At 52.1% G+C, this 27,062-nt stretch overlaps 1 protein-coding gene across 4 annotated transcripts in view; it reads right to left on the bottom strand.

Moving 5' to 3' along the window:
• LOC119393871 (protein pangolin, isoforms A/H/I/S) overlaps nucleotides 1-27,062 on the bottom strand; it is a 229,497-nt gene that overhangs the window by 49,772 nt on the left and 152,663 nt on the right. For all 4 annotated transcript variants that reach the window (XM_037661080.2, XM_037661056.2, XM_037661065.2 and 1 more), the window contains one exon: nucleotides 6,932-7,064. In XM_037661080.2, coding sequence (XP_037517008.1) covers nucleotides 6,932-7,064 — 133 coding nt within the window. The remainder of the gene's footprint in view (nucleotides 1-6,931; nucleotides 7,065-27,062) is intronic.

The following is a 27,062-nucleotide window of genomic DNA, read 5'->3' as shown; positions in this document are numbered from 1 at the left end:
TCCAGGTTGAATTCGACCATGTGCATGGATTCTAAACAGAAGTTGACGAGCATTTTCGTATTTCGCTGGGCTGCTGTTGTCTGCCCGTATTCGCCGTGTGACATATCTGGGCGACAACTACGTGAGCCAATTAAGCTACACCACCTCGTGACGTCCACCGGAGTGTGTGTCATCGGCCAGCGCAATAAACGGAGGCTCCTCATTCTGGCACCACTTGTCGACTGACTTCTTCCGACACGCATGTACATACGTCTCGTGCTCGTACGCAGTGCCAAGACACTCGTCCCGATCTTAACACGGTCGCCGTGGCAGGTGATCGAACCCGAGACCTCAACCGTCACGCAAAGCTAATAATAATAATAATAATAATAATAATAATAATAATAATAATAATAATAATAATAATAATAATCGGGGTTTAGCGTGCCAAAAGCACGATATGATTATGAGAGACGCCGTAGCGAAGGGCTCCGGAAATTTCGACCATCTGGTGTTCTTTAACGTGCACTGACATCGCACAGTACACGGGCCTCTAGCATTTCGCCTCCATCGAAATGCTACCGCCGCGACCGGGGTCGACCCCGCGACCTTCGGGTCAGCAGCCGAGCACCGTAACCGCTACACCACCGCGGCGGACGCAAAGCCACTAAGGTACACCGCGGAGGGTTGTGCAACGTTGTGTAGATTACCCGATCAATAAAGAGGCACATGAAAGGTGCGAGGCGATGTGCAGGCACTGCGCAGTGAAGACCGCCTTACTCGAGGCCTGCTGCGCATTGCCAGAAGCGGTGCTTTATCACCGGTGTTATTTGCAGGTGTTCTTTAGCGAAACTGACAAGGATTTGACAATGCTGAGATAAACGGCATCTCAGCCAGCTGTGCCAAGGCCACTGCAGCGGTCGTGGCTGCTCAGGGAGAGCTTCTGTTCTATGCAGAGGGCGAGCCGGACCACGTCTACCTAACACATGCGCCCTATATGCATGTTCTGGCGGATCCTGGTGACGTATACACACGCAGCCGGATAAGAGAATATATATATTCGCAACGACTCAGTACGCATCGGTACTGTCGGAGTTTAGCAGAGAGACCCCTGTCTCGGTGATTAGTGCAGTTGTGAGGACCTGTGGACGTGTGTGATGCGGGCTAAGAGCAGTCGCCATATAGTGGTCGCCGCTATTCCAGTGGATCGGTATACTGCTCTCCCAGGAGTAGCGAGCCGTCTGTGCACTAAAGGCATGTATTAAGTCGAAGTTGATAGTTGAAGTAGCGTTCCAGAAACCTTGCAGTGCCTGTTTCGTGCCAAGGAAATGCTTATTTTGAAAGAAAATCACGTTTCAGTGGTTCGCACGGCGTTAGCGCACTTGAAGTCACCCGCGCCTGAACGGGTCTTCTGACGTAGCAGTTGCCGTGCCCAACGTTGCCCGCCTTTACTGCCCGGCAGCTGACGCCAGTGGCGTAGCCAGGGGGTGGAACACCGGGCCCGTGCCAACCCCCCCCCCCCTCCCCCGATTTTTTTTTTCCCATGACATTCAGAGCACAAAATGACACTCGACATCTGCCTGCCCGGCGCCCCCCCCCCCCCCCCCTCGAAAAAAATGTCTGGCTACGCCCCTGGCTGACTCTACGGAACAGCGGCCATCAACCTCGCCAAGGCGTAGCCCCGGGCCACTCCGAAACTGAATAGTTCACTGTAACGGAGCTTGGGTTGGCCAGCAGCAGAAGTAGAGTATCAACAACGCGAAAATGGCGAGAGCCAAGCACACGCAGCAGTACGCGATACCGAAACCACCAATGAGACGCGACCGCGTGAGCGAAGCGCGGCTCGGCGAAAACAGATCTTTTGAACCACTCGCGCCGTTCCCCATGGTAACGCCAATAGGGTTTTTTTTTTTTTTTTCTGTGAATCAAACAGAAACGAACAAGCAGCATTTTATTACCTAAGTCTTGTGATGGACGGAATGTTTTTTTTTTTATCGCAACTAGCTTGGTTACTAGCGGCTAATTATACTCGGGGCTTTTGACGTCATCGGTATAATTTCCAAAATGTCCCACTGGTGGCGCATATCGTGCCCTACATTTATCTTATTTTCACGATTAGTAGAGCGCTGTTGATAACAATGACGTTTTAGACGCTCTCACACACTGACCTTTCACTCTGACATAAATTGTTATTTGCCTTTGTATCCCTTTGAGTAGCAGTAGCAAGTGAGCTAGTAGAAGCAGCAAGTAGATGTAGCAAGCGAGCAAGCCGTTTGTACCATTAAGTTCGTTGCGCTTTTTGTCAAACTCTGGCCTCCACGTTCTGTACGATTCGTCAACTTAAAAGTCCGAGTGAATAGCCCATGAAGTCGATGTTGTCGTTGTTTTTTTCCTTCGAGACAGCATAGTTTTATGTGCCATCATAAATTGCACAGTGCACCAGAGACCCACGAAAATGCCCGAATCAAAGTGCATACGATATCCGGCAGCAGAGCACCGCCGCTCTCCGGTTTTCGGCCTTTAGACAAACTTCCCAAGTCTGCCGGTTTTCCACGGCGTCGTCCCGTTTCGACGAGAGGGCCGCGCGGCCAAGCTTGGCGGCGCCGCACGTGGGGCGACACACACAGATCTGTCATTGGCATCGGCAATTGCCCATTGCGCGGCCTTCCGGGCACAGCCCGACACGACCAGCGCCAGGACTTGGCGGCGCGGCCATCGCAGATATATGAACGACGTTAATGCGCTTATCGGAAAAGAGAACCGGACCCCTCGTGTGTCCCCCTTTCCGTTCTCGTTGCAAGACTGCGAAAGACCGTTATACGCTGCCCATCGCCGCGCTTGGGCGAGCCGCTGTAGCGCGGCCGGCGACGACTGCTATCGCCGCATCCACGCAGTTGGGCTCCTATCGGTGCAAGGCGTCCCCGTACGCGCTCGAAACGGGGGCCGTGTCCGTCGTTATCGAGTCCAGAGTTTGACTAATGTCTCCTCCGGCCATCTCCCTTCGAAGCAAGCTTGCAACAGCTCTTAGAACGTTGCGGAGCCTTTTTTGTTGCTTCCTTGTTCTGTTTTTTTTTTCCTCGATGATCTGGCGCCGTCGGGTGGATCGTGAAAGGGTTTTATGACGCTCAAGACGCAAGAAGCGAAGCACTGTGACGCACACAATTACCGCACCAGAGCCGAGTCGGCACGCGGAAAGTCCTGCAGGGCCAAAACGAAGGCATCCAAACAAGCCGTACCGAAAATGTATATTTCAATTTCTACCGAAACGGAAGCTTCAGCCGACACGGCAGTGGTGCCAATGCCAGCAGACTCCTTATAAGTTTGTTCATGTCTGGACATCATTTCCCAGCCGCCAAAAGTTGAGGAGGGGCGGAGCTTCATCGTGTCCAGAAAGAAGCACGCTTCGTAGTCGTTCCACGTATTTTCGCTTTGACCGTGTCAACCCAACGTGGCTGCTGAGCGCGATATCTCCCAACGTGCGCCGTCGTCGCGCAGCGACCCGTGCAAACTCGATCGAAAGAAAAACACACTCCGCCCGACGTGGCACCCACTGAAACCCGCAGCCATGCGGTCTCGAAAGCGAAAACGCGCCACGCCGCAAGACGACGGGCGGAAGAGGGACGCGTCAGCGCCCAATGCGGTTAAGCGCGAGCCAACAAGACGCCAAGGATACGCGGCCGCGAACGGGATCGGATCAGCAGCAGCGGCGGCGGCGGGCGAAATCAGATTGCGCCCCGAGCTTACGCGACAGCGCCGGTCGTTTTGCTCCGCATTCGGGCCAAAGTTTCTCGTCTGGTGTTCCTTCGTCGATACGATAACAGGGCCCGACCGAAGGCGTTTCGCGAATACCGTTAGCGGCGGGAGCCGTCTCTGCGCGAGAGGGAGGGCGGCTTTTGCGCGCCCCTAACGACGTTTTCCCGTTTGCGCCGGCAGAGCTGAAATAAGACGCCCGATCTCCTGCGATCCCGTCTCCTACTTGGCCTCCTCGCTCTTCGCGTTCCTTTCTTCCCCATCGAGGAGTTGGAAAATTACCTCGCCTCGAGCAGCGCGCACTCGCGGCGGGAAATTGCATTTTCGGGCCCCACAGCGAAACCGAACATCTCGACTCGCGCCACCACCACTACTACTACTACTACGCGATGCATCCCCCCCCCCCCCAACCACACACACCCATATCCTTTTTTTTTTCCTTCCCGTAATCTGCACACAGCGACGAGAGCGTCATCGTTCACCGCGTCACTGCCACGGCCTCCAGGTCACCCTATCCCGCCTTCCTTTTTCGTTTCGACGGACCCTCCGGCGACCGCGAGCTCACGCTCGGCGGCAGTCAAGCTACATGTATACACTGCACTCGCAAACGAAGATTCAGCTTTCTTTTCTATCTTTTTTGGTGCTACCGCTCCTACCCACCCTTCCCTTCCCTATTTGGGCGTGCCAGTGTTTACGTACGACTCTTTGCGACTCTTTGCGATACATAGGATTGACAAACGCGTACCACCGCTTTGCCACACGTGTACATCTGCTGGCTGCCGCTCACCCTACCGAGTATGTAGTAGTAGTAGTAGTAGTAGTAGTAGTAGTAGTAGTAGTAGTAGTAGTAGTAGTAGTAGTAGTAGTAGTAGTACACTTTTAGAAAAAAAGTTAGTAAATGGTAAGTAAATGCTTGCATTTACTAGTTTCGAGCGTATTTTACTGCCTTCGCGAAATCTGTTTACCAGCCAGCAGTTAGTAAGGGTCGTAAAGTGCTGCCTTCACTAACCAGAAAGTTTACTTGGCGTTTTTAACTAAGTAACTACTATCCACCCATGTTGCCAGATATTTCGTAGATGCGCAGTATACTTTGCCGTAATCGTGACGGTCTTTAGCAAAATTTAAACAAACTTTAATTTTATTGATTACCTTGGAATTAAAAGTTTCGTGCTACGTGATGGCACGCATATAAGTAAATATAGGGGCACACGATAACGTGTTGAGAACATCAATTATTCTTCTAAATTCTATGGTTGCTAACCAGTACACGGTGCGCTATCCCAAAGTAGGAGCATAAATAGTCTTCAAGCCGCTGCTAGAGTAGATATCGGCTACGTAAAAGTCTTGCTATTCTGTGTGTGCGCTTGCGTATGTGTTCTCATTCGTGATTAATTCATGCCTCTGTGTATGTTGCTGTAATGTGTACTTAGCATGGTAATTACATGAAGTAATTAGCGGCCATTAGTTAATGTACGAGGACCATGACACTTCGTTTTTTTAATCCTTTAGGTACTTTTGTAATATAATCATCTTGATATGACAATGCACACGCACATATAAACAAAATAGGCGTAAGCCTCTAATTGGCTAAATGTAGTAGAGTTAATACGGTTAGTAAGTAAGTTGCTAGCGCGGTTACTAACAACTTAGTAATGGACTAGCCATTCGAGCTAGTACCATTCACTCACTAACTACGTAGCAAGTTCGACTAACCTGCATTTTACTACCTTCACTTACTAAGATGCTAGTGTATTTTGTGACAAGTAAACGGTTAGTATTTAGTTAGTGAATACGGCGACCTTTTTTTCTAAGAGTGTAGTAGTAGTAGTAGCAGGCACGTAGGGAAGGGGGGGGGGGGCGCCCCCCCCCCGAAATTCGTCCGGCCTTCTATATTCCCGGGCAACTTTTGTTTTATTTTTGGCATGGAAAGACTTTCTTTCGAACAATTAGGCCTTGCCCCCCCCCCCCCCCCCCCCCCCCGAAAAAAAATCCTGGCTACGTGCCTGAGTAGTAGTAGTAGTAGTAGTAGTAAATGGTTGTTTATTTTATATAAATTGACGAAAAACAGAGTAAGCAAAGATGAACTTCTGATTGCGCCGTGTTGTCTGAGCGCATCCGCTGACAGCTGAACGGCACTCAGAGTATGAGGGCGAAAGCGCTGGTTGCAAGAAACTTGAGCCCAATAACTATACACACGGCTTGAACAGTTCCCGTCAGCTGAGCCAGTAGAATTTTTAACATTGACGCATCAGCTGTACTCTGTAATTCGTCAAATTACCTTCTTCAATACGCGGTAGTGGCATTAATTGTGCACGGTGACATCAGTGAGTCACATTGGTCACTGCTTCATGCTCACGTGGGCTGTTTGTACACATTATGCAGCGCTCGTGTCTTCAACACAGAAATAGAATGAACGCTTTTATTTTGCTATAGAAGCTTTGCAAAGGCATCCTTCATCAGCGTGCCTTGAACAGCTCGGACCCTCGCGCCCAACCTCAGTTGATCCTCGAGGTCTGAGCTGGCCAAGGCTCCCAGAGATTGTTGGTGTGTGTTGGATGTTATAGCTGTTTGCGGTCTGCTGCTAAACCCGTATTATCTACATGAGCGACATTGCGTGCTGATAGAATTGCGTAGGAATTATGGCGCGATTCCTGGTTATGTAGCGTACTGACCAGTAGAGCTCGGAGTAATTTTTCCTGCTCTCTACATAGTGGCTTGTGTTAGGGTAGGGTATGTATGTCTTGCAGGTAAGCATATAATGCTGTGTTATGTCTTGCTACGTGACAACAGAGGGTTCATACGCTCGGAATCGATCGGCTTCCCGGTGTCGGCTTGGCGGGTACAATCTCGAGCCAAGGGGTTGGCGATCTCGTTGCCAGGAATACCGAGGAGAGCTGGCGCCCAGATGACTGCGTGATCTGGCAGGCGGTTTTTGGTTGATGGTTCTGACCGTCTATAGATATAAATTATGCCACTATCGAAGCTGCGGCGCGCCTGCCGAGGGTAACTAGCACACGAATTTACCACTTGTTCCATGTTTCTTGCTGAGCAACCACTCCGCAATCAGCAACCACTATATATATATATATATATATATATATATATATATATATGCAAATAAAGCTCCACAGTTCTTCAGCAAGCGCCGAACGCGCTCCCACTGCAAGGCGAGCATGCTGGGAGTTCTGGTGTGGACACTCACCCGTCTTGGGATCGATGTGGACCGGCGGGATGCCCATGTGAGCAGGCGGTGGCTGCGAGAAAGGCTCGTTGTAGACCATAAAATTGAGCGGCGATCCCGGGTGGGGAGAGGCCACCATCGGACCCTTGCTCGCCTGCGAAGAGAAGACGAACCACGGGCTCAGTGCGGGCCACACCAAGGCGCGTGTGCAAACATATAACCGCGGGTCAGTCGCGTGTATACAGTCACACCACGGGGTGATGATGCAATTCCACCAATCGATGGCTTTCCGTGTAAACAGTTTCAGATACACAGCTGTAGTGATTGAAGAAAGAGAAGACAAAAAAAAAGATCACGATTTTTTTTTCGCCACAATATGGTTATGAGACACGCCGAAGTGGAGGACTCGGAATTAAATTTGACCACCTGAGGTTCTTGAAACGTGTACCTAAGTCTAAGAACATGGGCGTTTTCACATTTAGTCCACATCAAAATGCGGCAGCCCTTTCTGGTAATCGAACACGCGACCTCGTACGTAGCAGGAGCTATACACCTATAACCGCTAAGCCACAACGACGGGTTTTGATTGGTGCACTTTATCCCAGGTTGGCACCAGCCCTAAAATATATACTCTTCGCCACTGTTTATTCAGATGCAGTGCCTTATATACTTCTTTTACACCAAATTCTCGATAAACATATCGGCAGGTCTCATCTGCGACACAGCAAACCGGCCTAAACAGTGCCTTTAGTGCTCACGCAGACACGCTGGCGTCCTCATCGCGAATGCATGGTTTCTTTCACGAATGCGCACGTACTGACCTCTTCAACTCCTCCGATCGGTATTCGGATATTGTGACAGAACAAGGGGCGCGCCATAACCGCCCCGACACGACATCCCAATTCATAATCGAAAAAGCGTCGTCGCGCGACCCGACGCGTAGTGCATTTTGAACCTTCGCGAGCACCATTAATTTTTCATGCTACCGAGTAGACTCATATGCTGCTGAGCTCGCTAATCCGTTGAACTCGAAATGCGTATACGCAGAATTTGCCATGCAGTCTTAAAGGAAAAAAAAGAAAAAAAAAGAAAAAAGCTAATCAAGAGCCTAGCTAGCCAACGGTGAGCCAGTATTCAGCAATCCTTCGTGTGTACAACAAATCTCGGGAATCAGCAGGGACGTATCGCAATCCCATGGGATTGTTATAGGCGCGGCAGAGCCAGCTGCGTGAGATCCACTGTAACAAACGATCGTTCTCCGATTCACAAGTCAAACAGCGACAACGTTGGCTCCTGCTGCCGACTACGTTTACTCGGGGTGGAACGGGGGAGAAGGCGACCGCAGGCTTTCGGGCAGCGATGCGTAAAGTTCGGACGGCGAGGGTTGCGAAGCAGCGCCGCGAACTCTTTACGCACCCGGCTGCACACACGCACGATCAGTCGGCAATTGGTTCGAGATGCCCTCGGGGCAAACCCGCGAGACAAGATATATATTTGATTACGACGCCGTAGTGGTGCATGAAAAAAAAGAGGGAAAATAAAAATAAAAAATAGCTGCTTTCGTCACAACGGCGGTGTGTGTGTGTGTGTGTGTGTGTGTGTGTGTGTGTGTGTGTGTGTGTGTGTGTGTGTGTGTGTATGTGTGTGTGTGTGTGTGTGTGCGCGCGTGTGTGTGTGTGTGTGTGTGTGTGTGTGTGTGTGTGTGTGTGTGTGTGTGTGTGTGTTTCACGTTTTCTCCCCATTCTACTTTCTCTCGTTCCTTCCGTTCAATCCGGTGCTCAAACTGAATACGCAAACGCGAGAAAACTGAATGAAACGGCGGACGTGCGCGCCGTGTTCAAAATTAAACAGCGTACCAGCTTTACGAGAGAAGACCACAAGCGAGCTTTTATAACCACACAGAAAACGCACACACACACGCGCGAGCGAACGGCCGTAGAAAAAACGACTGCAACTGCAGGCTCCCGAGCGTGCGCATCTTTCATCGCGTCCAGATCGAAGTCTGCTTTTTGGCACGCGCGAGCACCGCCGGCCACTCCAAAAACATCTCTCACCGCCTACTCTCCAGGGCTCGCTGACCGCGAGCGAACCGAGGGTCCGAACTCGCCGCGCACACTCATCACCACGCTGCTCCTGTATCCTTTTGCTGCTGAGCGCACGCCCCTGGCGACAGAGCCCCAGCCGTCATGAATGACCGGGGCGCGTACGTTTTCTTTCCCGGCCGCGTAACGAGCGGCGGAGAGAAAACAAACGCGGCGGCCACAACATAGTGCAGCCACAAGCAGCGAGCATTTCCAAAAGCGTTTCCAACACAGCCCCCCCCCCCCTCCTTTGATTTTCGCTTTCCCCCCACTGCGAAAGCCACTGCGGACAAAGCCGCACACGACGGACGCTGGCCGAAAGCGCGCGCCTGCCTGGAGGCCGCCGCCTTGTAATCAAGCTGTTGGCGCGGCGCTTCACAGCTCGGCCCCCTCCCTCGGCAGTAGACACATTAGGACAGCAGGCTCGCGCTGTAAGCCGCCGCCGCCGCCGGCGGATGCTCTAAATACGAATCATTAGAGGCTACTTTGGGAAGGCTCCAAACGAGGCTTCGGCGACGACGAGTGTCCGGGCCGGTCAGCCGTCAGCGCGCCGCGCGCGCGTAAACGGCTGCCCACGGAGGCGGCGCGTTTCCGGAGACTGTACCTTGTTGCCTCGCCGTCTCTCTCTCTCTCGCCGCTTTCCTTTTTAACGAGAGAACAACCAACGCCGGCCAGCCGCACCTGACGACGAGAACAGCGCGGCCTGCCAAGTTCGTGCTCTCTCCCTCTCACCTTCCGCCGCTGCAAACGAGCCTGGCGTAGAAGTACAGTACTACTACACACGCAGAAGACGATGGCTGTTGGAAAAGACGGCGAAAAAAAAAAAAAAAAAAGTCCGCGAACACACGCGAATCATTCGCGGAACGCGCGCAGGAAAAGGCGGAGAGCTTCGTTTTGTGTGTGTGGTCCGTTCGAAAAAACATCAACGCACCAGAGCAGCTTTTACACAACACCCTCGAGCGTAATACTAGCGTCGATTCGTGCCAGCTCACGCAGATTGTTACGCAGCGGGAGGCATCCGTAAGCAGCCGTGGCGAGCAGCATTTCGCGTATCCTGACGTGCACTCAAAACGCTACGTCGAAACGGCTTAGCGGGGCCGAGGTTTCTGTGGCGATACCGTTCCCCTATTTGGTCTGTATCAATCTTCACGCGTTATGCATTATTGGTCAGAGCGACGCTCCACTCCCTTCATCAACAATGGGATCATCCGATTTTCTTGGTGAAAGGGGGGGGGGGGGGTCGAGTTTTATCCGTACATGCATTTATCGCACAGCGTGTGACATAACGGTAGAGCGGCCGGCTATTCACTGCCCCAAAGTTTGCAGTTCCTACCTCGAGTTAGCAACCAGGTTCCACTATTATTCTATATTTGTCCTGTCGCACAAACAATTAATACGACCTCATTGTGCAGTTGGCTTGAACGAAAGATGGCGGCCAAAATCGTCCTATGGACCAGAGAAATGCGATTCAGAATGTACACGCAATAATGAGAACAACAGAAACAAACACGTTACTCGTTCATCGCGCACCGACTGATTCGGTATGAACGAAACCTTCATTCGGCAAACAAACCGCGCGTACAAAGGGTATTACAATCCTGGCTTGGAAAAAATAAAGAGGCCCACAAAATGGACGGGGCTGTTCGTACGCGTTCGATTTTTGCTTCCCCGACAAGGACGAATTAAAAAGAAAGAAATACTTTGACAATCGTCGACTACAGCGTTCCATTTAGCGCCGTTGTTCGGGGAAACCATTCAGATAACGGTCTTCCTCCCTTCACTGGTGCGGCAACACAATGGACGACACACCGCAGCGGCGGCGTATGGGACACAGACACACTGCCACAGTCGCAGATTTCAAATCCGTCCCGCAGCGGTACTCGCGCGAGCACGGGAAAGGTCCCACAAGAGAAACGGAAAGGGGAACCGAGGGGCGGTTGCAAAAATAAAGCGAAAAGAAGGAGGGGGGCGGAAGTATCCCAAAGGCGGAGGGCGTGCGCGGGCCAAACGCACGTACATGCATCGGAGGTATAAGTGAACGCGGTGACGCCACAAAATGGAAATTGCGCCGAAAGAAATGCTAGGAGCTTTCGCACGCATCAGGGAACACCGAGGGAGAGGGGAACGACGCAAGCAAGAACTGGTGACCCCATGGAGGAAGAAACAAAAGTTGGAGCGAGCAGAAAAAAAAACAAGTAAAACAAACAAAAGACGGGCGAAACAAAAGGCACGCGAGCAAGGCCGCGCAGTCGTGGTATCCATCAGAGTGCCATTACCGATCGCAGGCGGAGAAACTCATCCCTTTGTGAAGTTGTAGTCGTCGCGGGACCCCGCGATCTCGGTACACCCCGCGTTGCCTTCTTTGTGCCGGCCGGGGTGGCTGCGCTCCTCGCACGAGGCTGTCAGACAGCAAGGGAGAGCGCAAGTGGAGACATGAATAAAGAAAAAAAAAAAAAACGCGGGATATGGAAGGGAGGGATGGAGGCAGCCTCAGCCTCAACTTTCCATTCGGATATCGGGCGCCGGATTCTGACGCGCAGCCTCGTCTGCCGACGCACGCGCATTCCCGAAGAACGAGCGCAACTTATTAAAAAATTGAATGTAACCGACACCGTACGCGCGCGCGCGTTTTAACGTTGGCGCGCGGTTTACGAAGAGCGGCGGTTACGTGCATTATTATTATTATTACTTTCATTCCCTGGAGTCAGGAGGGCCAGCTAGAGCTGGTGAGCCAGGCCGCAGCAAAGGCCACTACTACTACTACTACTACTAATAATAATAATAATAATAATAATAATAATATCTGGCGTTTTACGTGCCAAAACCATGGTATGATTATGTGGCACGCCATAGTGGAGGGCTCTGGAAATTTCAACCCTCTGGTGTTCTTTAACGAGCACTGACATCGCGCAGTGCGCTGGTCTCCAGCATTTCGCCTCCATCAAAATGCGACCGCCACGGCGGGGATCGAACCCAAGACTTTCGGGTCAGCAGCCGAGCACCGTATAACCACTCAGCCACCAAGGCGGACAGCAAAGGTCACTCGTTGGTTATCTGGACTGAGGCGGTCTGCCAAAGGTGAAGACGACACACTTGCTCTTGAAACAATAAACGCCTCTCTCTCTCTCTCTCGTCCGGCGTAGATATACAGAGACCGCATATAAATGTCTACCACGTTTCGGCTGGAAAATGCTAATGGTGTCAAGGGTGATGAAAGAGCAAGCTTCTGGAAAAGTCCCCTTCATACACCTTCACTCACCTTCGTACAGTTCTGTAAGAGACAAATGACGTCACACCCGGTATATGATTACTTGAAATACGGACACACTCATACTATATAGCGCACGCCATAGTGTCTATGCGAGTTTCCATGCAGGAAACGCGAAGAACGCTTGGCTAATATTTTCGCCAACGGCATTCAAGATGGTTCCAGCCAGCAATGACGTCACAAAGAGCAGCGATTTAGAAGGAAAGCACCGCCTATAGCTCGCAGAATGTCAGTCTCGACGTTCAGGATTTCTTTGCGAATGTATATAGCTCCACCGGCAGCACGTCTACATCCACCACCCGGTGTTGTTGCAAAGGCCGATACGGCTTCGTGATGAACCATGCCGAAGAGAGATAACAGACTGCACGAATTGGTCCGCGGTAGACGAGCATCAGCGTAAGCAACTTGGCGAGTATAGTGGTCTATATTAGCAAGTCATAAGGAAACCGCAGTGCTGTAAGCCACACAGCACAGTCCGAGAATTCGGTCCGCAAAAGATTCTCTAACGATGCGCAGGGGGGTCCGGCTCGGGTCATAGACCTCGCGCCGTCGTCCCTTTGCCGTGCTTCTGCCGTTTGCATCGCTTTTGGGCCGGAATGTTCTACCCGTGAAAGGCTGCTTTGAGTTGCCCCCTTTTTTTTCTGCCCAGCCCAAGCAACGCATGGTAGCGCGCCGTTGCCAAATCGGGTGAGCGAGAAAACATGGGATAAAAAAGTCCCATTTGAGCGAACCGCCACAAGAGCGCTCCCTCCCATTTTCACAGTGCGCACGCAAATGATATTTTACGACAAAGCAGTGCGTCTCATCACGATCGGCCGCGGGCGACTCATTGTGCCTACTCGACGTGATCGCGGTCTCAATACCGAACGCGGTCGCCGCCGAACGTAATCGAGCGTCCTTCGGCCGATCTGAGGGGGGCAATCGAAAATACGCTAGGTCGAAGGGCACGCGCCCTCTTTCAGACGACGAAAGCGTGCGGTACCGTCGCATCGGTGTTGACGCAACGATTCGGCGGCCAACAGGCCTCAGCGGGCATGTCAAGCGGTCAGCGCTTCGACCCGGTGGACTTTCCTGATACGAGCACGTACAGCCGCAGAGATCCTATAAGGACACGACATGGGTATATATATGTATACGTTTTCGCGAAAAAAAAAAGAAAAAAGGCTACAGTGGTTTGCGCGCGATTGACCTGCCTCTAGTGTACGTACCGACTGCCTCTCGAGGAACACACAAGAGAAACATTAACGAAACAGGAAATGAAATACGCAGACGGCTGCAAGGAACGAGTGCTTATTGGGTACAGCGGTTCGCTTTGGAGTAGCGACAGTGCCTCAATAGCACTACTATATATATACAGTCAAAATCCTCCATCGCAGCGAGCGGACAAAGCATGGTTTGTCATCAATTTTCCCAACTTGAGAATACATATAGGAAAAGAGAACCAGTACATGCCTCCTAAGTAGCAGCGGGCCGCATACAAGTAACAAGGAAAGCAGAAAACTGCAGCTGCTCTTGGAACTAAATGCGTCGCTGCGTTCCCCGTGGTGTGGGCATCAAATCGTTGCGCACGACACGGTTCCACGCGCAATAATATGGATAGAAAGTTCAGGTACGCAGTCATAGCAAACAAAACCACAGACGCCGATGACGACGACACTACACCAAACACAGCGCAGGGAGGGAAGTGTTCGCAGAGGTCGCTAGGCAGGCCATCTGCGACCTGTCCCAAGTGAGCTACCCCATAGACCTGCGGAGTGAGAACTATAGATTGCGCGGTGTGCGCGTGCGACACGGCACGCGCACAGTAGGTGCATTGCGGGGCCCCTCCGTCACGGGGGCGACCTGCTGAGAGGTGCATTAGCGCGGCCTTGGGTGGCGCGCCCGACGCGCGAATCCGTTACGGCGATTCGACGGCGTGCCGATGGCGGCGAAGCAACGCGTGACACCCGACACCGCGCCGGTGGGGTGAGAACACGAGCGCGGCGGGGTCGGCCGCCGGCGTCCGGCGGCTCGCACCTCGACGCTAGAGCGCCAAATTGGGCCGCTACCGGCGCTGACTCACGCCAGGCCCTCCCGAAACACAACGCAGTCCCCTCATCATCATCTCACCGGGATCAAAAACAGTCGACAACAAAAACTCTCCCCGAGATACGAGGAGTGATCATCGCGTAACAGGAAGAGGAAAAAAAAAACGAAGTAAGGCCGCTTCGACAACTGCACTATTCATCTCATTTAGTGCGCTGATGGATAGGAGAGGAGCGAAAATGCTATTTGCTTAGGCACGCCGGAGGAGGATCGGTGGAAGAGGCGCTTTGATCTCGCCGGCTCGCCTCGGTTCCCCCCGGCGCACCTCCTTAGCCGGCCGACGCGTTTCTGGTACACGGAATCCAGAGAGCGCGTGGGCAGCCCAACCCCCCCCCTACCTGTGCCATTATCTGTTGCTTCGCTCCGGGGCCTCCGAGAACAGCCACCGCGATTAGCGACAAGAGCGGCAACCCCGTCTCTCCCGCGCGAGGGACCACCGCGAGAAGCTGCAAAATACGTCCGGGGCCCCAACACCGAAAGGGGCGACACGAGTTCCGGGTGGCCTGCCGCATAAAGCGCGCACCCGCAGCAGGCACGGATTATGGAACTGCGTGGGTGAGCGCCGAGGCGCTTTAAGCGCACGCGCCCACTTCATTATGCAACTGCAATTAGCCGGCTCGAACCTACGACGCGGATCGGATGAAAAGAGCGCGGCCCGCCGGGCTGAATAGATTGAAGCGAGAGAAAAAAAAAAATCCTCAGCAAGAGCGGAACCGAGGAGCTCGCGAAGGAACGGGGAGGGGGAATCCTCTTTTCAAGCGACACGACACACAAGGAAGTCACGGGCGCTCGCTCGCCGCGGCGCCACTTTCTACGCGACAATGCTGCGCGGAAGCTGCGAATGATAGGGGAGAAGGGTTTTCTCTGTACTTTCATCGATGCGCGTGCGTGAGCATGCCGTGCGCGCACACGAGCACGGTTAGTTTTGTGTTAATACGACAGGACAGGCAAGACGCGATCGCTAGCTGCCCAAGGATTGGTCGAACCGTATTACTTGCCATTCAATCGTCACTCAGTTTATTCTTGTTTGCTGTGACTTGAGAATGAGCGACAGGAATCATTGCCACTAATATACGCAAGTTGGCAATACAGACTACAGAAAGAGCCCACAATTTTCGTGCCTTAAAACCAACGGCGTCTTGAGATTCCACAACTCTTAAAAGGACCCAAAAGTGAAACAATTAATCGATTTAGATTGACAAATTGTACTCTGAGAACTCTAATGTCGTTAATTTCACCATCATATGTCTACAAAATCAAGGTGAACAGCTTCATTTTTAAATATCGCGCCGAAGTCGCCGCGCGTGACGTCACGGATTTAAAAGTGTGCTTTTCGTATTATGGCGACACTGACTAAACGAAATTTCCTGAAACCTGGTATACGTCAAGTCAATGGCCCCCTCAGGGGACAATGTACTTCATTTTTACCTATTAGGAACTACGCGTAGGGGTTAGTAGATGCCGTCAAAATCTATGACGTCACGACGTTTGGTGCAGGAATTTCAAGGCGGCGTCGCCACCCGCATTTTCTTTTTTCCCGTTTTCTCGCTTACCAAGCATCTCCTCGCGGTCAGCGTGTTGATTTTGGAATTGTGATAGAGTAATAAAATAAGATATCTTATCAGCATTTGCTGAGCTTCACACTTGCTCAAAGCCGTCTCTGCATACAGGAGATTTGTATGGCAGAGTAAACTCGCCTTCGAAAAATGGTGTCAGTACCCCTTTAAGAGCCTGTAGTACAGTTCGGTGAAGGAGTACAGGCTACAATGCAATTGGCACATACTGCGACTGAGCCAGCCAATGAAGAGAGTCTTACAGCTGTAAAGCGAGGCATCGCAAACGTCACACTATACGCATCAGCGAACATCGTGCTATAGATGCTAATAAGCGAAGCAGATGCAGGAAACGTGTTCGCGCTGTTGCATTTAACACGCATTAATACGAGAACGCATACACGTTTAAGTCGAACATCGGATTTTCCACGTTTGCCAGCGTCTGAAGATGCTGAAGTCTGGTGCATAGCTGTCACCGGTCACTGTCGGCGGTCACCGTAGTTGAGCGTAGGTCACCGTAGGTCACCGTAGTGAAACGAGCGAGCGAAGTCGAACTCGCGCCCTATCGCCGTGTGGGAACGCGAACCCACAGTCGACGTTTCCGATGCGCAAGCCCGCTTGCATGACACTATCGCTGTTATGCGACTCGCCTTCCGCCGCGCTTGCGATGGGGTCGAATGCGAAATGATTCGCAGGGTTGGCAATCTTGCACTCTGCCTATACTCCGTTTCATACATCAGATGCAACGCCGTGGAAGCTATGCAAGAAGTTCGGTCAGCAAAGCGTGTAACACCGCGCGTCTCGCGCTTGGATTTCGTCGTTGTAAACGTGGCCTCCGCGATTGGCTCCGACTGCGCACGCTACAGGAGCTAATCTCGGAGGCCACGGCAAGAAAACAAAGAGACACTAAGCGATTCAGAACAACCTACTGACAACCGTATAAATAACTGGGTTTGTTTACTTCTAAGGCGTAAAGCATCTTCACTTATTACTCGGTCTAAAAACAAAAGAAATCCCATTACGGGTGGTATAAAATCATGGAACTATTTCTTGGTGCGAACGGATCTACTATGAAAGAAGTATCGCTAGCTTCCGTAGCGTTGCACCTGATGTATGAAACTGAGTATGAGTCGTTACTGTCGTCAGAGTTGCTAGGCAAAAACTACGCACTTGCTTGCCACGCGTGCGGCGCGCGACATACGAAGGAGCGGCCGTGGAAACGTCACGATAACTTGCGCGACCACGTGACAAGAAGCATATATATATATATATATATATATACTGTGTCGTGACCCCACGATACAGCAGGAACCGAAACTAGGTTTGAAAAACATGTAATTAATTTTTCCAGGGAGCACTAAGCTTACCAGCAAAGTTTCTAGGCTCTTGAGTGCACGGTTTTTCATTTTACGCAAAAAAACAAAAAAAAAGAGAAAAATTTATCGTCAGTACCCTTCTAAAGGGACACTGAAGTTAGATGTTTTGCCAGCGCGAGGTATACACGGACGACATAAACACGACACATCCAGCGCTGAACTTACAACTGGCTTTATTTTCCTGCTCGCCGCTATATAAATGCGCTTTTCACCAGGAATGTCCTTTCGCGGAATGCCCTTAGTGTCCTGTCGCATACTCCGCACGAGATTAATATTCCCGTCCTGTGCAAACGCGTAACGTCTCACGGAGGGCTGTGATCAATTGACTTTTTCTCTGCAGCCGGGGTTCCGCGAGAGGTTGAAGACTTCAGCTAGGGAACGTGCATGCACAATACAAGACGCGTGCACGTCAGCTATAGGTGCTCACGTGGCGCTTTCCTTCGCACTATATATATAAGCGTACATTAGACGAAGCGAATTACACACTCTCTGGGGAGAGACAAACAAACGCCGTCGCCATGAGCATCGCTTCGCGCTCAACAATGGTTACCCGTGGAACGTCTATATAATGGCGCAGCGACCACGCTTCGCCCAAAAAGCGCCTGGTCTGTGGAACTGATGAGGCGAAATGAAAGGGTTCGTAAGACCATCACAACGGTCAACGATAGGAAAATGAGCCTCTGCGAAAGAAAGGAAAAAAAAATATTTCAGCGCACGTGTGTGCGGTGGCGTTGAGAATTTTTGTTCACCACCGTCGGAACGCATCTCTCGTCGAAACGAAACACACTGATGTGTCTGAAATCAGCGCCCAAATGTATATAGTGGCCGTATATAGGAGCTCCAGCATTAACTTCACTCATTCACTCAAACAGAATAGTCGCGCAACGCCCTCACTCGCTGTCAACAAGTTTGACAATGGAATAACTTTATCAAGACTGAGACATATAATTGCACTATATTTAGAAAGAAAGAAAGAAAAATGTTAGGAACGGCTTAACATGCAAGAAAAATAACAGAATTGCCGGGGTTTAACGTCCCAAAACCACGATATGATTATGAGGGACGCCGTAGGGCGGCGGGGGGGGGGGGGGGGGGGGGGGCTCCGGATATTTTGACCACCTGGGGTTCTTTAACGTGCACCAAAATCTGAGCACACGGGCCTCAATCATTTTCGCCTCCACCGAAAGCGCAGCCGCCGCGGCCGGTATTCGATCCCGCGACCTTCGGGTCAGCTGTCGAGCACCATAACCACTGGACCACCGTGGCGGGTATGCAAGAAAAACGCCAACTATAGTCCAACCTACAATGCGTACACCCCAATACATTCTTAGTTCTACGACGAGCATATTATATACATAGAGCCACCGTCGCATTTAACCGAATCTCTTAGTGCCTTATGCAAGAGAAACAAGAAGGCGCTAAGGTGTGTTCGGGTCAGCTATAAAAGTTGATTTGTTTTCCATTAACGTGCATGCGCTTAAATTTGAGAGGTCGAAGGTTTCGCTATTTCATTCCATCGAAATGCGGCCGGGATTGAACTTACGATTTCAAGCTCAGAACACGCTTGAGCCAGCTGAATCTGCGAGCATTTTGCTGCAATTCTCAACTAAGTATAAATACCGCTTTTTACTATACTAAAGCCAGATGTACAGTCGCGCTCAATATGACTTGCAGCACAGGAGCGCTTGGCCCCATGAGTTTAAAGATTGCGCATGGCTTCAACTCGTTTTCATTTCAACAACTAAATGATACTTCTTTATTTGGAATCATCCCCGAGTGAAAAAACAGCGTTTAGTTATAGAGATAAGGGCCGGTGGAAGCCATGCGCAGTCTTTGAACGCGTGAGGCCACGCGCTCCCGCGTTGCAAGGTCATATTGAGCGCGGCTGTACAGTACTCACGGGTTGAAAACGCGACAACGTGTACCTTTTCAGTACAACTACTACAAGTATTTCCCCGTGATAACGGCGCCATGGCGCTAAAAATCCGGCCGCTAAAGATACATGTTGGCTCTGATGTATGTTTTCTCGAGTCAAAATTATGCCGATATGACACGAACTGTAGACGCTGAAAACGAAAGTAGGTGCATTACTTAGCCCCAACCTCTCGCATTTCAATCCCTGAGTCTCGCGATATATATTGCTATACTGACTATAAGATGGCTACATCACGGTAACGGATAAGCAGGATAAAGTTGCTGTCTTTTTTTCACTGGTCCATTACGCCGCTGCGACGACAAACATGCTGAAATGTGACCCCATCTCCCCCCACCCCCCTCCCCATGCAACCTCCCACACAGCTGCTCGCCCAGAAAAAGGGGGGCGCCCTATTAATTCGTAGCCCCGAGACAAGCGCCAGCAGAGTGCTCGACCGGAGCCAACTCGGGAGACGTTCATTAGCTTGGCTCGCGCGCTGGCCATTAATTAGCCCACGATGCCCCCCGCCCCTCCATGTGCAGTTCGCGCGTGCTCGCCGCCTGTCACGTCAAGAGCACCGAGCGACAGCGCGCCCTCGGTGTTCCTTTCGACGCGGCAGTCGGCCGCACACGGTGGCCAGGATCTAGTGGCCATGGCCGAAGGCCGCGGCACCAGAACCGGACGTCGAAGAAGTTTGTTAGAGGCATGCACATCAGCATTTCCTTAAGGTATACACAGATACAAAAAAGTCTAGCTTTTTCTTTCTGTTGGAATAAGTAGCTAATTACCCACTTATCACGGCTGAAAACGTCGTCTGCTCGAGCGCTTAACGACGGTTAATTACTTGGAGACGTTTTGATTGCGCAAAGTTGCAGTTTCGGTTTCCGAGAGCGCTGAGAAATGCGGGACACCGGGTGAGGTGTAAACACACCTGACCACGTAAGCACAGAAAAGATTGACGTACTCACCGCGTGCGGCATCATGTGCACGTGAGCACGCTGTTGAAAATAGAATAGTGGGGCATAGTTTTGGGGGTAGGGACAGGGAGGAAACGAAGGGGAGAACGAAGTAGGATTCGGAGCTAGCCTTCATGCAGTAAAGACGTGTTCCTGATCTACGACCACGGGTCCTCGTTATTTACATTTTTTGGTGCCGAAACCCGGGAACTGGTCAGTGCTGGACAACGATGTCTTCGACCGAGCGTCTTCGGAAGGTGCGTGGAACTGTCAGGGCCAGCGTCTCCCGGAATATTACGCTACTGACAGGACTGCTGCAGAACCCCGACACCGAGGCGCGCGAGGTCAACAGGCAAGTCGCCGTTTTGAAGGCTAAGGAAACTGAGCTCCGCCAGCTAGACAAGGACGTTCTCGACCTCACGGAAGATGAAGCTATTGAAGCCGAAGTCGAGGGTGCGACGGACTACCACGATAAGATTCTGTACGCGATAGCTGACGCGCAGTTCTTCTTGTCTCAGCGAGAACGGTCGACTCATCTCAGCGAACCGTCTAGGAGTGGACCCAATGGCGACCGGGTAGCAGCCACCCAGAGCAACATCGGATCTGCTGAGGCGCCGCAAGGACCAGTCAGTACGCCACGTTACCGGTCTGTCGCACTTCCGACGCTTCAAGTCCCGACGTATGCCGGCGATTTACGTCAGTGGCAAGAATTCTGGGACCATTACAGCGCCACGATTCACGAGAACACCGAGTTGCCGCCCATCGAGAAATTTAAGTATCTGCTGACTTACCTGACGGGAGCGGCCAAGCGAGCTATCGAAGGCATCAGACTGGCTGATAACAACTATGAAATTGCCGTGACAACACTGAAAGAGCGCTTCGGTCGACATGAATTACTAGTCAACGAGCACATCGACCAGCTTCTTGCATTGTCACCCGTGAGGAGTTCCAAGGAAGTGGAAAAGCTTCGGGTGCTGCATGACACCGTGCGTTTCCGCGTAAGTGCGCTCGAAGGTCTTGGTGTACCACCTGAGCAGTACACTGTGGTGCTGCATCGGGTGCTAATGAGGTGCTTGCCAGAAGACTTGGCGATAATGTACCGACAGAAGAAGAAGGAGGAAAGCACGCGCGGTACTAATGCATCAGCAGAGCCCACACCACCTGAAGCGAGAACGCACAAGGCGACCGACATTTTAGCGTTCCTGAAAATCCAGGTTGAAGTGCGTGAGGAAGGGAAGCAAGAAGCGGCGTCATCGTATACGCACAACTCGATCACGGTACCTGGTGACATGAGCTCGCCGAGAAGATCTTCACAGGGCATTCCGTCGGCATCCGCGCTAGCGGCGACGGAATCCCTACAGCAGCGCACGCCTTGTGTACTGTGCGACAGCCGAGGTCACAGCCTGGCAGAGTGCAGGGTCGACTTACCCGCCGACGAGAAACGGGCCAGATTGCTTAACGCTCGGTGCTGTTACAAGTGCGGAATGCGCAATCATGTCGCACGGTTTTGCAGAGTCTCCCTGAACCTTACGTGCAACAAGTGCCAACGCCGACACCTAACGGTCCTTTGCGAGCTGTCACGAGCCGTCACCACGACCGCTGCTCCTGCACCAACAGTACCGAGCGGCTCGTCCGGCTCTACCTCACCGACGGTAACTACGGCGTCAACTGGCGCTACAGAAGCCAAGTCGGTGCTGCTTCAGACGGGCCGTGTTTGGGCTGAGAGCGGACCGCGACAGCTCCTGGTGCGTGTGATGCTTGACAGCGGCAGCCAGCGTTCATTCATCCGCACCGACGTGGCCAAGAGATTGCAGTGTAAAGTCATTGGCACGGAAGAGCTCTCACTGGTAACGTTTGGAAATGCCAAGCCACGGAATCATTTACGTTGTCGACGCGTCTCTGTCACGCTGCGTGGACGATTTAACGGCAGCACCGTCACATTGGAAGCACTGGAAGTCCCCGAAGTGTGCACCGTGACAAGTCCACCGCTGAACATTGAAGTGCTCAAGCGGTTGAGCGCCCGGAGGTATGATGCCGCGGACATGTTTGACCCGGAAACTTGGCACCCAGAGGACGTCAGCATATTAATTGGCTCCGACGCTTATTGGAAGGTCGCCACTGGAAAGATTGATCGCCTCAACGAGCAACTCACTGCCGTGGAAACGTCTTTTGGGTGGACCGTACAGGGAACAATCTCACCTCACGAGGCTACAACGACTTGTGCCCTCCTCATGTCAGCTGGTGTGGAGTGCGACGAATCGGCTAGGTGGCGCCTCGGCACGATTAGTAGTGACAACCGGATGCCAAAGAAAACACAAGAAATCGATATGGTAGAGCAATGTCTGAGCAGACAGGCTGGATGTTACCAAGAGCCTTCCATGATTCCGGAGCATCGTATCCCTGACGATAGCTTGCCCACCCGCAACGACGACTGCGTCAATCTGCTGGTCGGCGGAGCTAACAGTCCCGCGGTGCTTCCTGTGGTATCCTCGTCGTTGGACGCACAGCCTGAACATGAGGACTTGGAGGAAGTGGACTGCTTAGAGGAACTGGAGGAGGTTGTGACTGAGCAAAGGGAGGAGCGCGTACACAAGGAAGAGAAAGCGCTGCTTCTGCCTCGGGAAGAGCAGTGGAGGGTCCCGAAAACGAAGTCGAAGCAATACCGCCACCACGCGAACCTACTATGGCAGCTTCTCCACGAGGATATTCCTACAGAGCAGCGGGAGAACCAGGCAAAGGGACTCGCCACTGATGAGGTAAACTCATCCGAAGGACAAGCGTCGATCTCGGGAACCTTCGTGAAATTCGATATTTCGCAGGGTTCGGGCCGCAGCAAGAAACGTCGCTGCAGGTATCCAGGCACTTCGTGGAGAAGACTCCAAAACGCTGCAGTAAACCGCCTGCAGGAGAACCTGAGTGCGGATTGCGCCAGCAATGCCACACCCAGATGGAAACGCCGGAGATGCAAGCGCGCAACATTTAGACTGTGCAAGAACAGCTGTCCAAGTGACGTGATCACATCACAGACGAGATAGTCAGAGGCTGTTCTGTTCGTGTGGCAACGGCCCACGTGGTGAAGCATCCGATACAAAAGTTGTATACATTGAAAGCAGCAAAGTGACTTGTATAACGTTCGTGCCCTCCCCCTCGGAGGATGTTGAAAATAGAATAGTGGGGCATAGTTTTGGGGGTAGGGACAGGGAGGAAACGAAGGGGAGAACGAAGTAGGATTCGGAGCTAGCCTTCATGCAGTAAAGACGTGTTCCTGATCTACGACCACGGGTCCTCGTTATTTACACACGCTATATAGGGTGGTTAGAATACCGCGTGGACAACTACTGCAGAGAGCGCACGCAGGGAGAATGGCAGCCAACACAAACTCGTGACGTAAGTAGTTGCTGGTTGTTTACATTGTTAAACAAGTTGATGCCGATGCCGCGCGGTGTTCCGTTTCGAGCTCGGTTGCGCGGCATGCACATTAAAATTGATTTGGAAATATGTTCTAGGCCATATTGATCATATTTTGTAGAGAGAGAGAGAGAGAGAGCGCGCGCGTGTGTGTGTGTGTGTGTGTGTGTGTGTGTGTGTGTGTGGTGTGTGTGTGTGTGTGTGTGTGTGTGTGTGTGCGTGCGTGCGTGCGTGCGTGCGTGCGTGCGTGCGTGCGTGCGTGCGTGCGTCCACACAAATCTATCGCACAAGCTATCTCGCCTTCGAAATGTTCTGTCAGCACTATGTAGGTGGCGCTGTGTTTGGGTGCACGATGCACGAGCAGTGCCCGGGAAGCGTATTTCTTACAGGTGCGCTATTACGGTCGCTTTTCGGTTAGCTCTCTCGCAACTTTCCGAGCTTTCCGGTGAGTTGAGACGACAGGACGATGATCGGCTCGGCCGCTCTCCGAGCAAGTGCTGCTGGAGTACAGTCCCCATCGCTCGTCGTCCCACAGGGCAGTGAAGGCCCTCTTGCGCTTCCCGAGGACGACGGGCTTGCGTGAGCGCCTCTGACTATAGTGGCGCAATCCCACACGCGTCAGCGCACTTATTTCTCATTTCCTCCCCTCACATCTCTCTCACCTTTCTATTTCCCTTTCCCCAACGCAGGGTAGCCAACCGGACACAGTTCTGGCAGACCTCCCTGCCTTTGTTTCTTTGCTTCCTCCGCGTTCACGTACGTGACAATATACGAGAGCTGCGACACAAGAAACTTTCGACCCGTAGACGGTTACGTGCGGCTGTGCAGCGCGCAGCGAGCTCCGCGTTGCGACCCATGCTCGTCCCCGGCCGGCCGGCCTGTTCTGCTTCGCAGTGGCGACGGGTCAAGGAATACCGACGGTATATATACGCGCCACGGGTACCAATATGGGCTTGTTGGTTCATCGTAAACTGGCTTGTAGCATAGCGCGGAAACAAACGAGGACACAGAAGAAGTACAACACTTGTGTTCGTGTTGTAGTACTTCTTCAGTGTCCTCGTTTGTTTCAGCGCTATGCTACAAGCCAGTATATGCGCGCGTTCGTGCGAGACAGCGGTGCAAATGGGCCCAGGGGTCCGGTGCAGAGAGTAGCTGAATTTTGACTATACACGAAGTTCTCTTAACCCTTGCTCAAAGCACGGCGAAAGACGAGCTATCCGTCCCTCTCGGAATGCGGCCGCCATAGCCGGGGGGAATCGAACGTGCATCCTCGTAACACCAAGCCACTTAGGAGGATAAGCGCAAGTAAACGCTGTCCTGTCGTCTTCTCTTGTGGTCTGTGTGTTTGTAGCGCCTAAAGCAGTAATAATACCATTTAGTGACCTGCCTCTTCCAAGAATGAATGCAACCAAAATGGCTCGCAAAATGCTCGCAACATGACTGGACACACTCGCAATAACAACTGGACATAAAACAGACTGCAGGTCGCGCGATGGAAGCGCCAAAATAAAAAGCAACAAACGACGTAGCATATTCCACGCCAGCTGGCCTCTGGTAGCTAAGGGGCGGTTTGCAGCTGTTCGCGGTGCTTACGAGGAAGAAAATACGGACAGCAGCACACCGCTTTAATAAATGAACAACAAAACTGCACAGAGTAGACGCGCTGTGTCGTAATATTGCGATTCAAGTGCATATGCCGTCTCCATCTCCTCGCTACGATCTATAGCGCGACGCCGATACATACGGCGTTACCAGAGAAAGGCATTGCAACCAATAACATAACAAGGGCCGCGAAGCCCACCGTAACGCTTGATCAAAATTGCTGACAGAGTAATTATGCGGGCCGCCGCGGCAGTACACTCTTTTCCCGGCGAGCAACATGCAAGTGTGCATTCGTGAGAAAACAATCCCTCCGGCAACATGCATACGCTTTACGAGCCATTGCTGCGTGTAAGCTTTACAGAAAACACTCGAACTTACTCGCGCACCGGGTACATACTACGTTCGCAATTACCGCGAACATATATTCAGCACGATGTATATATACGACCAGAATGTTCGCTGCAGCCTTCTGCGGTGAAGAAAACGCTGAAAGAGTGATAGAAGGAAATACAGGTAAATTATTCAAGACGCAAGTCTCTTCGAGCACCCAAAGATCCCACCGCTGCACTTTATAAGGGCCGACATGCCGCCACAGTTTTGACTTTCCAGCGCTGTTTCCGAGCGGGGCCCCACTTGGGGAAAGAAAAAAAAAAAAGAATGGAACAAGCGCGGAGATCCGAAAAGGCAACCCAACGAACATGCCGTCCCCTCGCTGGCTCCCAATCCAAAACTGCAGGAGAGGCTCACTTAAACTTGAAGTGGGACGACGCGCTTGCTTGCTTGCATTTGCCGCTAAGACCAAAAATAAATCACTTTAGAAGCGACGGAGAGACCGCGCGCGGAGAGCGAAATCGAAACGAAAGTGAAGAAGAAAAAAAATACGCGGGCGACCAGAGAGAGAAAGAAGAAGGCGCAAAGGAAAGCTTAAAAAAAAAAAAAAACAGTCGAGCAAGGTGGACGTGCACCGTTGAAGAAGAGGAGGAGTAGGAAGGACGCAGTGGTGGATTTTTGCGGGGAAAGGATCAGAAAACGCTGACTTTGCCGACTCAATTAATCTCATTGCCGGTTAAAGCCTCCCGCCGCAGGGGCTCCTTGTCGAGTGGTGCCGCTCTCGTACCGTGCCTCGAGGGCTCGCTTGTTAGCGTGCGGACCTTCCGGAGTTCGCGAGGTATATAGTGGGGGGGGGGGGGGGGGGGGGGGGGGCAGAGTACCCCGGTCATCGGGCCAATTTGCATCTGCCCGCTGCCGCCGCTGCGTCGCGCGCCTTTCAACGACGTTTCCCGGAGCTTCACCACTCACCCCCACCCCGTGACCCGACCCGGCTGAACGAGCATCGCCACGCAGCAGCACTCCACGAGAGACCCTCTCCGTGTAAGCGCGCGCGCGCACCCAACGCACTCGACAATCGGGCTCCTCGCTGAGAAAACGTACTACGCGCACCGGAGGAGCGCGGGACTGCTTTCTCGAGCGATTTATTTTCGCCGCAGGGGTGGGCGGTGGCGCGCACGTGCGTCACGGTTTTTTTTTTCTTTTACTACGCACGAGACCGAGGAACTGCTCGTTTGTAAGTTATCCTCCTTTCGCAGTCTATCTCGCTACTGACGGCGTGCGTGCAAACGGACGGAAACTAGATACGTAACCGTGAGTCAAGTTTCATAAGCACAGTTTTGCTCGTCAGTATATGACTAATTCAATCACGGCGGGGCGCGCGCGGTCGCAGCCGAGACACAAGGCGACATGTGCCTGTTCCGAAATACCGGTAATTGCAAAACAAGCAACCCAACGTCGTGCAAGTTGTCCAAACAGCCGAACGGTAAAGAATGGCACGGATTTCACCATCCTATTCTACAACGTTTCGCCACTCTACCCCGTACAACTCCATGTGCGTCAACTCTATTTTTTCTCTTA

The sequence above is a fragment of the Rhipicephalus sanguineus genome, chromosome 1 (assembly GCF_013339695.2).
Source record: "Rhipicephalus sanguineus isolate Rsan-2018 chromosome 1, BIME_Rsan_1.4, whole genome shotgun sequence".
Lineage (NCBI taxonomy): Eukaryota > Metazoa > Arthropoda > Arachnida > Ixodida > Ixodidae > Rhipicephalus > Rhipicephalus sanguineus.
Note: the sequence above shows the minus strand (reverse complement) of the source record. Positions and strands in the feature narration are given on the sequence as shown.